Source organism: Rhinoraja longicauda, chromosome 2 (assembly GCF_053455715.1).
Source record: "Rhinoraja longicauda isolate Sanriku21f chromosome 2, sRhiLon1.1, whole genome shotgun sequence".
NCBI lineage: Eukaryota > Metazoa > Chordata > Chondrichthyes > Rajiformes > Arhynchobatidae > Rhinoraja > Rhinoraja longicauda.
The window spans coordinates 93,102,391-93,115,376 of NC_135954.1; the positions used below are offsets into that span (position 1 = coordinate 93,102,391).

General features: G+C 47.3%; 1 protein-coding gene across 1 annotated transcript in view; it reads left to right on the plus strand.

Moving 5' to 3' along the window:
• Positions 1-10,177, plus strand: part of LOC144607404 (sodium channel protein type 1 subunit alpha-like) — a 207,613-nt gene extending 197,436 nt beyond the window's left edge. The window contains exon 26 of the mRNA XM_078424239.1: positions 8,947-10,177. Within this exon, the coding sequence (XP_078280365.1) occupies positions 8,947-10,175 (1,229 nt within the window). The 3' untranslated portion in view covers positions 10,176-10,177. The remainder of the gene's footprint in view (positions 1-8,946) is intronic.
• The last annotated feature ends 2,809 nt before the right edge of the window (positions 10,178-12,986 follow it).

Sequence of the window (12,986 nt, forward strand, 5' to 3'; positions counted from 1 at the left end):
AGGGATGCGTGGGATTGTACGTTAATCGGTTAAAAGAGCGCTGGGTAAAAGAGGGCAGCATGGTGGCGCAGCTGGTAGAGCCGCTGCTTCATAGCACCAGAGACCTTTGTTCGATACAGACCTCTGTGTGGAGTTTGCACGTTCTTCTCTGTCGCTGCCTATGCCAGATCCTCCCACATCCCAGAGACATGCAGGTGTGTAGGTTCATTGGCTTCTGTAAAATTCCCCCCAGTGTGCAGGGTATGGATGAGAAAGTGGGATAACATAGAACTAGATTGAATGGACGATGTTTGGCACAATTATTTTACATAGAGGATGATGGGGGCGTGGAACGCATTGCCAGAGGTGGTGGTGGAGGCAGATACGATAGTGACGTTTAAGCAGCTTTTAGACATGCACATGGACATGCAGGGAATGGAGGGGTGTGGATCGGCAGGCTGAGGAGATAAGTTGATCTTGGCATCATGTTCGGCGTAGACATTGTGGGCCGAAGGGCCTATTCCTGTGCTGTACTGTTCCATGTAGAAAGAAGAAGGGTCCGGAACCCAAAACATCACCTATCCATGCTCTCCAGAGATGCTGCCTGACCCGCTGAGTTACTCCAGCACCTTGTGTCCTTTCTGTACTGTTCTCTGTTTTATATGTGGGATGAAACTCTGCTTCTTCTCCTCATTTCATCCCTGAGTATTATTCATTGGTTCCTTATAATAGTCATAGAGTCATACAGTATGGTAGCAGGCTCTTCGGCCCAACTTGCCCACACCGACCAACGTGACCCATCTACATTCATCCCACCTGCCTGCGTTTGGCCCACATCCCTCTAAACCTGTCCTATCCATGTGTCTGTTCAAATGTTTCTTAAACATTGTGGTAGTACCCGCTAAATGTTGTAGATAGTTCTTTATTATTATGTGTACCAACGTACAGTGTAATTCTTTTTCTGCATACAGATCAGTAAGATTATTTCCGTACATAAGTACAATCGTCGATTAAGTACAGAATGCATAGAAACAGCCCACTGAGTCCACACGCAAGGCTTGCCAAGTATTGCCGCTATTTTTCTTCCTCCCACTCACACCTTCAAACAACCTACTGAACCAACTCAAGGACCATCCTAAACTACCAATTTCCCATGCCTTCATCCAAGTCATATAATGCAAGGCTGTCACCAAGACTGATCCCTCCACACTACCAGGTCGGACAAGTTATTCCCATTCCATCTGCCAACTCCCAACCTCATGTCCCAATTACTTCCTTTCTTAATTTTATACACAGCCTCTTTAGACTTTAGAGATACTGCATGGAAACAGGTCCTTCGGCATACTGCGTCCGCGCCGACCAGCGATCACCCCGTACACCAACACTATTTTACACACTAGGGACAATTTATAATTTTACCGAAGCCTATTAACCTACAAACATGCACGTCTTTGGAGTGTGGGAGGAAACCGGAGCATCTGGAGAAAACCCACGTGGTCACAGGGAGAACATACAAACTCCACATAGGCAGCACCCATAGTCAGGATCGAACCCAGGTCTCTGGCGCTGTAAGGCAGCAACTCTACTGCTGCGCCCTTTTGTGATAACCAGCATCAGCAGACACTTGTTTATGTCCCAGTTTGTCTTGGTATATAGCCTTTAATTTCACAGAATAGTTACGGGATCCGTATCAGTTCGATTCAAGAATAACCCCATTCCCATTTTCCCCATTTCCAATCCCCCCTATTCCTTTCCCATTTCGCCATCTCCCATTCCCCCATCTCCCATTCCCCCTGCTCCCATTCTCCACCCATTCCGCCATCTCCCATTCCCCCTGCTCCCATTCCCCCATCTCCCATTCCCCCTGCTCCCATTCTCCACCCATTCCGCCATCTCCCATTCCCCCTGCTCCCATTCCCCCATCTCCCATTCCCCCTGCTCCCATTCTCCACCCATTCCGCTATCTCCCATTCCGCCATCTCCCATTCCCCCTGCTCCCATTCCCCCTCTCACATTCCCCATCTCCCATTCCCCCTGCTCCTCCCTACTGCCCTGATAATTCCTTCCCTTTTCAATTCCTTTCCAGCTGCCTTAATGCGCTGGTTCTGGAAAAATAAATCCCTCAGCCACTTGAAAATAAAACAAACACATAAAAACATAGTTGCAAATTTTAAAGAAAGATTTTTGAGCTGATCTGAGTACGTGGACGGTGTCTTGCGCTGGCTAAAACTCACGATAAGGCTGAATAATCAGTTTAAATTTGATCTGACCCCTTGAGGACATATAAAATCAAATTAAATCGACTCAACTACAAGGTCATAGGCACATATTGAGCCATATTGATTATCACTGGTTCTCTGCTTCCTATTGACTCCTGTGCTCCAGGTGTGTACGGGTAATCCTTCAGATGCTCTTGGCTTTGTTTAACAAGGAAATCTTTGCTGGGCTGTAAACATAAGAATAAATGAGCAATGGTTCATAAATTCATAAGTTCTAGGAACAGAATTAGGCCATTCAGCCCATCACGTCTACTCCGCCATTCAATGATGGCTGATCTATCTTTTCCTTTCAACCCCATTCTCCTGCCTTTTCCCCATAACCCCTGACACCCAAGAATCTATCAATCTCCTCCATAAAAATACCCAATGACTTGGCCTCCACAGTCATCTGTGACAATGAATTCCACAGATTCATCACCATCTGATTAAAGAAATTCCTCCTCATCTCAGTGAACTATACCGTGTTGGAAGGAACTGCAGATACGGTTTCTGACGAAGGGTCCCGACCCAGAACGTCACCCATCCTTTTTCTCCACAGATGCTGCCTGATCCACTCAGTTACTCCGGCACTTTGTGTTTATCTTCTGGTGTACTATATGGTCCTGATGTGGGCAAATGGGATTAGCGTAGATGGGCAAAAAGGTCGGCATTGACACGATGGGCCGAAAGGCCTGTTTCAGTGCTCCGTGACTATTCAGGAGCTAAGGCACGCATTGCGGACACAAGGAACTGCAGATGTTGGAATCTTGCGTAGAGCACAAGGTCCTGGAGTAACTCAACGAGTCAGGCAGCATCTCTGAAGGACGTAGATAGGCAACATTTCGGGTCGGGACCCTTCATCGGACAAGTGTTGTGGTTACATTGGTGCAAAGAGACGAACGTAGCACAGTGCAGCAAAGGACGGGATTAGGTGCAGCTGGTAAAGCTGCTGCCTCACAGCGCCAGAGTCCCGGGTTCGATCCTGACCTTGGCTGCTGTCTACACAGTTTGTACATTCTTTCTATGACTGTATGGATTTCCTAAAGGTGTTCTGGTTTCAGGGTGCAGGGAGTGAATGAGAAAATGGGATAACATAGAACTAGTGTCGATGGTGATCAATGGTCATCATGGACTCAGGTGGCTGAAGGGCCTGGTGAGACCGCACCTGGAGTACTGTGTGCAGTTTTGGTCTCCAAATTTGAGGAAGGATATTCTTGCTATTGAGGGCGTGCAGCGTAGGTTTACTTGGTTAATTCCCGGAATGGCGGGACTGTCATATGTTGAAAGACTGGAGCGACTAGGCTTGTATACACTGGAATTTAGAAGGATGAGAGGGAATCTTATCGAAACGTATAAGATTATTAAGGGGTTGGACACGTTAGAGGCAGGAAACATGTTCCCAATGTTGGGGGAGTCCAGAACCAGGGGCCACAGTTTAAGAATAAGGGGTAGGCCATTTAGAACAGAGATGAGGAAAAACTTTTTTAGTCAGAGAGTTGTGAATCTGTGGAATTCTCTGCCTCAGAGGGCAGTGGAGGCCAATTCTCTGAATACATTCAAGAGAGAGCTAGATAGAGCTCTTAAGGATAGCGGAGTCAGGGGGTATGGGGAGAAGGCAGGAACGGGGTACTGATTCAGAATGATCAGCCATGATCACATTGAATGGCGGTGCTGGCTCAAAGGGCCGAATGGCCTTCTCCTGCACCTATTTTCTATTGTCTATTGTCTATCTCTAAACCAAACCACGTGAGCTTCTCACCAGTAAAGGTAATAAAAGGCTTGCATCTGTCAAACCCATTTTCTCAATCTCGGGATGTCACCAAATGCTTTACAGCCACGTTCAGAGCAAGAAGATGGTACGGCACTGATGGCCTAGCGGGTAAAGCCGCTGTCTCACAGCACTAGAGGCCCAGGTTCAATCCTGACCTCGCACCTTCTCCTGAGGATGCATTTCTTTAGCCAAAGATGGTGAATCCGTGGAATTCACTTCCTCAGACGGCAGTGGAGGCCGTCATTACATATATTTCTAGAGACGTGCCGAATTTCCTCACTCCTCGGGAAGAAAAGTGATCCATCCCCACTTACCCTGAACTAATGGATTTTTCTAGGAATTCCACACATAGCCAGCACTAGGACTGGAAGACATTTTGTCGGCGATCCCTGCTATGAAACCTTGCATCATTTTAGAGTCATAGAGTCATATGGCATGGAGAAAGGCCCATCTAGTCCACACCGACTAACTTTCCCCATCTACACGAGCTCCCCTTACCTGTGTTTGGCCTATATCCCACCAAACATTTCCTATCCATGTTCCTGTCCAAATGTTTTTTAAACACTGTGATAGTACCTGCCTCCTACCTCCTCCGGCAGTTTCTTCCATACACCCACCACCCTTTGTGTAAAAATGTTGCCCCTCAGGTTCCTATTAAATCTTTCCTCCTTCACCTCAAAAACCTATGTCCTCTAGTTCTTGATTCCCCTACTCTGGGTAAAAGACTGCATTGGCCCTATGTATTCCTCTCGTGATCTTATGCACCTCTATAAGATCACCCCTCATTCTCCAGTGCTCCTAGCCTGCTCAACCTCACCCTATAGCTCAGGCCCTTTAGAGTCCTGGCGACAACTTTGTAAATCTTCTCTACACCCTTTCCAATGTAACAACATCTTTCCTATAACAGGGTGACCATAACTGAACATAATCTTGCCACGGAGAAAAAGGATAGGTGATGTTTCGGGCTGGGACCCGAATACCTTTTTGGCTTCTACTGTTTGGCTAATCCCTAGCATCTGCAGTTCTTTGTTTCAATATTTTGGCAATCTAAAGAAGGGTCCCGACCTACAAAAGTGAACCTGCCCTATTTCTCCAGAGATGCTGCCTGACCCGCTGAGTTACTCCAACATTTTGTATCTATTTTGGTATAAACCAGCATCTGCAGATCTTTGTTTCTACATTTTTCGCAGTCTGAAGATGGGACCCAATCCGAAATGTCGCCCATCCTATTTCTCCAGAGATGCTGCCTGACCCGCTGAGTTACTCCGACATTTTGTATCCGTCTTTGGTATAAAGCAGTATCTGCAGTTCTTTTTAAAAATAATTTTGCCATGCCATACAAATGGAACTTGTTCTTGTTCCACAAAATAGGCCCCATATACTAGTAAGCATCGAAGGGAGGGATGTTTGGGTCTGAAGATGGGTCTCGGCCTGAAACGTCACCCATTCCTTCTATCCAGAGATGCTGCTGCCTGTCCCGCTGAGTTACTCCAGTGTTTTGTGTGTAACATCGAAGGGATATTGTGTTTTGTTTTGTGTCAGGAGCTCCCTCAATGAGATGACAGCACCTGCACCAATGCTGGCATCAGACCACAGAGAGTGGAAAAAGTAATCTCATAGAAAGCATCCATGCGACTAATTGCACCTTTATCTTTTCACACACAAATTAGCTTGAGCAAATTAACACATCAAACCTGTCTTTTATATCTGATAAATAAAAAAGCTTCACCCCTCTGTGTCGTATGTTAGAGAGCACCTGAAAATCATTATGATTTGCATCAGTAAAATGAAAAATAAACAACGCAAAACTTCAAACATAACTTTATTGCAAGCGGCAGAACAACGAACACATAAAAGTGATTGGAGTACATTGGGATTCTGGCTACAAATCCAGCTGTGCCAAGGAGATCAGGGTCCCAGCACATTGTGGCGCAGCGGGTAGAGCTGCTGCTTCACAGCGCCAGTGACCCAGGTTCGATCCTGACCTCAGGCGCAGTCTGTGTGTGGTACATTCTCCCTGTGACCACGTGGGTTTTCTCCAGGTGCTCCAGTTTCCTTCCACTTCACAAAGACATGTGAGTTTGTAAGTTAATCGGCCTCTGTAAATTGTCCCGAGTGTGTAGGGAGTGGATGAGAAAGGGGGATAACATAGAACTAGTGTGAACGGGTGACTGTTGGTCGGCGTGGACTCAGTGGGCCGAAGGGCCTGTCAATGTGTCTCTTAACTAAAAAATAATTAAAGTTGCTTTAGAATATATCACTCTACAGCAGGAGGGTGAAAATGCTGTTTAGTTTTGAACTCTTGCGGTCAAGGACAGCACACTATTTTCTGAAGGGCATGTTGCACATGACCTTTCAATGACGTACATACAAGGATACCAAGGTTTATTTTAAATAGAAATGTGTACAGTTACATGGATAGTAAAGGTTCACAGAGAGAGACACAAGGAACTGCAGATGCTGGAATCTTGCGAGGAACACAAAGTGCTGGAGTAACTCAGCAGGTCAGTCAGTATCTGTGGAGGACATGGATAGGTGTCGTTTTGGGTCGGGAGCTTCTCCATGGCATGGGAACGTCTTCAAAGCATACTTTGAGGACATTTCGTGTGGAGCTGTACAATGGAGGCACAAGGAACTGCAGATGCTGGAATCTTGCACAGAACACAAAGTGCTGGAGTAACTCAGCGGGTCAGGTAGCATCTCTGGAGGACGTGGATAGGCCCCTGTAAGTTGCCCCTCATGCGTAGGGAGTGGATTAGAAAGTGGGATAACACCGAACCAGTGTGAAGGGTGATTGATGGTCGGCATGGACACGGTGGGCCGAATGGCCTGTTCCCATGCTCTATCTTTAAACCAATCATTCAGCAGATGGCTGTTATCAACACAGTGGGCTTGAGTTGATGTTGATTATTGTTTGTTTGATGACACATGGTAGTTATTGGGGACGAAAAGGACTAGTTGTAGGAATTAGTTGTACCTTTAAACTAAACTAAAGAAGCCATAATAAAATGGTGATACAATGAACTGTTGATGCTGGTTTACAACAAAAAAAAGACACAAAGGGTGGAGTAACTCAGCAGGTCAGGCAGCATCTCTGGAGAACGTGGATAGGTGACGTTTCAGGTTGGGATATTCTCCCTACAAGGAGAAAGTAGGCAATGGAGCAGTAGAATGTAGACACTGGGAACTGCAGATGCTGGAATCTTCTGCAGTGCATGAAGTGCTGGAGTAACTCCATGGTTCAATGGTTCATCATTGCATGTGTCAAAGTACAGTGATTTTTTAATTTATTTTTACCTTTAAGATTATTAAGATTATTGCCGTACATAAGTGCAATTCCCGATTAAGTAAATATATACAGAAACAGCCCACTGTGTTCATATGCTAGAGTTGTCAGATTTTTAGTTTATAGATACAGTGCAGAAACAGGCCCTTCTGCCCACCAAGTCCACACCGACCGACCAGCGATCACCCTATATGCCAACACTATCCTACAAACTCAGGACAATTTACGATTTTTATCGAAGACAAATAACGTACAAACCTGTACATCTTTGAAATGTGGGAGGAAACCGGAAATCCCAGGGAAAACCCCTGCAGTCACGGGGAGAACGTACAAACTCCATACAGACAGCTCGCATACTCAGGATCGAACCTGGGTCTCTGGCGCTGTAGGGCAGCAGCCCTACCGCTGCACCACTGTGCTGCCACTGTGTTCTTTATTATCACATGTACCAAGGTACAGTGACATTTTTTTTGCATTCAGTTCAGTAAGATTATTGCCATACATAAGTACAATCCCCAATTAAATACAGAATGTACAGAAACAGCCCACTGAGTCCGTGTACAGGATGCACCAGATTTTTCGCCATTTTAACCCAGCTCGGGTCAGGCAGCACATGTGGAAGATGGACACGTAATGCTGGAGTAAAACTCAGTGCGTCAGGCAGCATCTCTAGAGAAAAGGAATAGGTGACGTTTTGGGTCAATACCCTTCTTCAGACTGAGGTTCAGGGGACAGGGTACCGAGAGATATGAAAATGTACAAAGAAACAATAGAATGAAAGGTATGCAAAAGGACAAATCAAAGGCAGCGACGATGATCAAGGAAAGGCAAAGCCCACAATGGTCCATTGTTGGTTGTGGAGAAGGTGATGAGTGTAACAGTGAAACTAAGCAGGACAGCAATGAAACTAGTACAATGACCAGGGTGGGGGAGGAACGGAGAGAGACGGGTGCATGCGTTACTTGAAGTTAGATGAATCAATATTCATACCGCTGGGAAGAGATGGATAAACGACGTTTCGGGTCGGGACCATTCCTCAGACTCATACGCTTTGCTTTATTGCTACTAGGTTAATTCCCGGAATGGCGGGACTGTCGTATGTTGAAAGACTGGAGCGACTAGGCTTGTATACACTGGAATTTAGAAGGATGAGAGGAGATCTTATCGAAACATATAAGATTATTAAGGGGTTGGACACGTTAGAGGCAGGAAACGTGTTCCCAATGTTGGGGGAGTCCAGAACAAGAGGCCACAGTTTAAGAATAAGGGGTAGGCCATTTAGAACGGAGATGAGGAAAAACTTTTTCAGTCAGAGAGTTGTGAATCTGTGGAATTCTCTGCCTCAGAAGGCAGTGGAGGCCAATTCTCTGAATGCATTCAAGAGAGAGCTAGATAGAGCTCTTAAGGATAGCGGAGTCAGGGGGTATGGGGAGAAGGCAGGAACGGGGTACTGATTGAGAATGATCAGCCATGATCACATTGAATGGCGGTGCTGGCTCGAAGGGCCGAATGGCCTCCTCCTGCACCTATTGTCTTTTGTCTATTGTCTATTGCTTGTCCCGTTGAGTTACTCCAGCATTTTGTCTCTATCTTCGGTGTAAACCCACATCTACAGTTCATTCCTCCACATGTTTTGCTTTATTCCTCTGCAGGTATCGTATTGTCGGACCTCATCGAGAAGTACTTTGTGTCTCCCACGCTGTTCCGAGTCATCCGGCTGGCACGGATCGGGCGGATTCTGCGGCTCATCCGGGGGGCCAAGGGGATCCGGACCTTGCTCTTTGCCCTGATGATGTCCATGCCGGCCCTGTTCAACATCGGCCTCCTCTTGTTCCTGGTCATGTTCATCTACGCCATCTTCGGCATGGCCAACTTCGCCTATGTGAAGAAGGAGGATGGCATCGACGACATGTTCAACTTTGAGACCTTCGGCAACAGCATGATCTGCCTCTTCCAGATCACCACGTCGGCGGGCTGGGACGGCCTGCTCAGCCCCATCCTCAACACTGAGAGCCCGGACTGCGACCCAACGATGGTGAACCAGGGCACCAACGTCAAGGGGAACTGCGGCAACCAGTCGCTGGGCATAGTCTTCTTCGTCAGCTACATCATTTTCTCCTTCCTCATCGTGGTCAACATGTACATCGCCATCATCCTGGAGAACTTCAGCGTGGCCACCGAGGAGAGCTCGGAGCCGCTCAGCGAGGACGACTTTGAGATGTTCTACGAGGTGTGGGAGAAGTTTGACTTGGAGGCCACGCAGTTCATCGAGTACTCGGCCCTGCCGGACTTTGCGGACGCACTGAAGGAGCCGCTGCGTGTGGCCAAACCCAACAGACTCAAGCTGATCACCATGGACCTCCCCATGGTGAGCGGCGACAGGATCCACTGCCTGGACATTCTCTTCGCCTTCACCAAGAGGGTGCTGGGCGAGTCGGGCGAGATGGACGCCCTCAAGCTGCAGATGGAGGAGAAGTTCATGGCCACCAACCCTTCCAAGATCTCCTACGAGCCCATCACCACCACCCTGAGGAGGAAGCAGGAGGAGGTGTCCGCCCTGGTCATCCAGAGGGCCTACAGGAGGCACCTTCTCCGTCGCTCCATGAGGCAGGCTTCCTTCTTGTACCGCCACAGAGCCAGCGACGTCAACATCATCGTGGAGGAGGCGCCCGAGAAGGAAGGGCTGATCGCTGCCATGATCAAGGAGCACTACAGCCCCGAGTTGGAGAGGTCAGAGACAATGTCCTCCTCTTCCTCTCCGCCATCTTATAACAGTGTCACCCGAGCCTTTGGTGACAACATTGTGATCAAGGTGACTGACCCTCTCATGCCCCATGACTGTGAGTGTGGGCCCGACAAAGACAGGGAGTCATTAGTGTAAAAACAAAACACACACACACACACACAAATCTTGCTTTATTAATGTCTTTGTTTACGCCAAAGGAATGTGGTCGTGGAAGATAAGGCTTTAAAACAAAAACTTATTCAAGGAATGTTCCGACCAGGGTGGACTAGCGGATCTTGGCTTTGCATTCGAGCTGTTTGTTGGCAAGAAAGCAGCCACATGGGGCTGTGGCCGTGGTAGCCGTAACGTGTAGGCTGCGATCAGCAAAATCATACGCCAGGGTGAGGACGGCGAGCATTTATTTGAGATATAATATAACTTGTGTGTCTCCTACTGGATATGTATGGCCTTGCATTAACGATTATCCACAACCTCTGTAGCAAATGTAAAACACTTATTGCATATGTTATGGGTCTTTCATAAATTTATTATTATATTTGATATTTTTCTATCTGAGCATATAAATTGTCTGTTTTTGCACCGCGGCCGTTTGGCGAGGTCCTGCGCCAAACTCCAGCGCCGGGTCAAAGCCGACCTGCTGGGTGGTGGCCGGGACAGAAGGAGGAGGAGGAGGTTCGCTCAGGCTGACGGCGTAAGCCTGCCTCTCATCCCTCCCCAAGGCGGGAACAGACGTCCGAAGGGGAAGACCAGGGAGCGGTGCTCTCCCACCCTTCCTTCCACGGCCGAAGAGGGTGGTCGCTCAAGGCGAGAAGGACGGGACGGGACAGGAGCTGGTTTGCGGAAAGCACATGTTAACCCAGGAGGTAAAAACAAAAGAGACTCCAAACAGGCGGTAACTGGCCCCGTCTCCCTCCTCGCCAAAACCGGGTGTGGGACAACTCTGAAAAAAAAGACAAAAAAACTACAAAAATAAAAGACACTTGGAAAACTTTGGACTCCATTTGCTGAGATTGCACAGTTTTTATGCAACCTGATTTTATTTTTAAGTTATTCCCATGTTCCTTTCCCCCCCCCCCCCTCTCTTCGTTGGGAATGTCAGTGACTACGGTGTGTCTGACGTGTTCACCTCTGCTGCCTTCAAGGACTTTGACGTGGATTGTTTCACCTGCAACACCAACGGCTGGCTGGGATCACCAAGGTCTCCGTTTCCACGCTCCATTTTCATCAACTCAAGGGACGGGACCCTTTCAGATGTCTCGCAGTCTTTTCTGTTTTATTTATTTCGCGTTACGTACATCGAGATAGGAGTGCTTCTATCGCGAGTTAATGAAAGAGTGCTGCTTTAAATTAAAACAAAACAAACCTGCACTGTCTTTCTTTGGCCTGATCAGATATACCCGAGGACTTTGTGGGAAACTAGAGAGGAAATTGCGGGAGCCCTGGTTGAGGTTTACGAGTTGTCTTTGAATACAGGAGAGGTGCCGGAAGACTGGAGGGTGGCAATTGTTGTGACTCTATTCAAGAAGGGATGCAGGGAGAATGTTAGGAACTATAGGCCGATGAGCTTAACATCTGTAGTTACTAGAGATTATTCTGAGGGATAGGCTAAACAGGCATTTGGACGGGCAAGGGCTGATTAGGGATAGTCAGCATGGTTTTGTACGTGGGAGGTCGTGTCTCACTAATCTGATTGAGTTTTTTGAAGACGTGACCAAAAATTCCGATGAGGGCAAGGCTGTAGATGTTGTATACATGGACTTCAGTAAGGCATTCAACAAGGTTCCGCATGGTAGGCTGCTCTGGAAGGTTAGATCGCGTTGGATCCAAGGAGAAATAGCTGAATGGATCGCAAATTGTCTTCATGGAAGGAAGCAGAGGGTGATGGTGGAAGGTTGCTTCTCGGACTGGAGGCCTGTGGCTAGTGGTGTGCTTCAAGGTTCGGTGCGGGCCCGTTACTGTTGGTCATCTACATTCATGATTTGGATGAGAACATACAGGGCAAGATTAGCAAGTTAGCTGATGATACAAACGTGGGTAGTTTTGCAGATAGTGAAGATGGTTGTGAAAGATTGCAGCAGGATCTGGATCGATTGGCCAGGTGGGCTGAGGAATGGTTAATGGAATTTAATACAGAGAAGTGTGAGGAGTTGCATTTTGGGATGTCTAACAAGGGCAGGACCTACACAGTAAATGGTAGGCCTCTGGGTAGTGTTATAGAGCAGAGGGATCTAGGAGTACAGGTGCATGGTTCCATGAAGGTCGAGTCGCAGGTAGATAAGGTGGTCAAAAAGGCTTTTGGCACGTTGGTCTTCATCAGTCAGAGTATTAAGTATAGAAGTTTGGAGGTCATGTTGCAGTTGTATAAGACGTTGGTGAGACCACATTTAGAATATTGTGTTCAGTTCTGGGCACCATGTTATAGGAAAGATATTGTCAAGCTTGAAAAGGTTGAGAAAAGATTTATGAGGAGGTTGCCAGGACTAGAGGGTGTGAGCTATAGGGAGAGGTTGAGTAGGCTGGGTCTCTATTCCTTGGAGCACAGGAGGATGAGGGGTGATCTTATGGAGGTGTATAAAATCATGAGAGTATTAGATCAGTTAGATGCACAGAGTCTCTTGCCCAGAGTGGGGGAATTGAGAATCAGAGGACAAAGGTTTAAGGTGAAGGGGAAACGATTTAATAGGAATCTGAGGGGTAACTTTTTCACTCAAAGAGTAGTGGGTGTATGGAACGAGCTGCCAGAGGAGGTAGTTGAGGCAGGTACTATTGTAACATTTGAACAGGTACATGGATAGGACAGGTTTGGAGGGATATGGACCAAACACAGGCAGGTGAGACTAGTGTAGCTGGGACATGTTGGCCGGTGTGTGGGCCTGTTTCCACACTGTCTGACTATGACAGAAAAGCTGGAGTAACTCAGCAGCTCAGGCAGCATCTCTGGAGAAA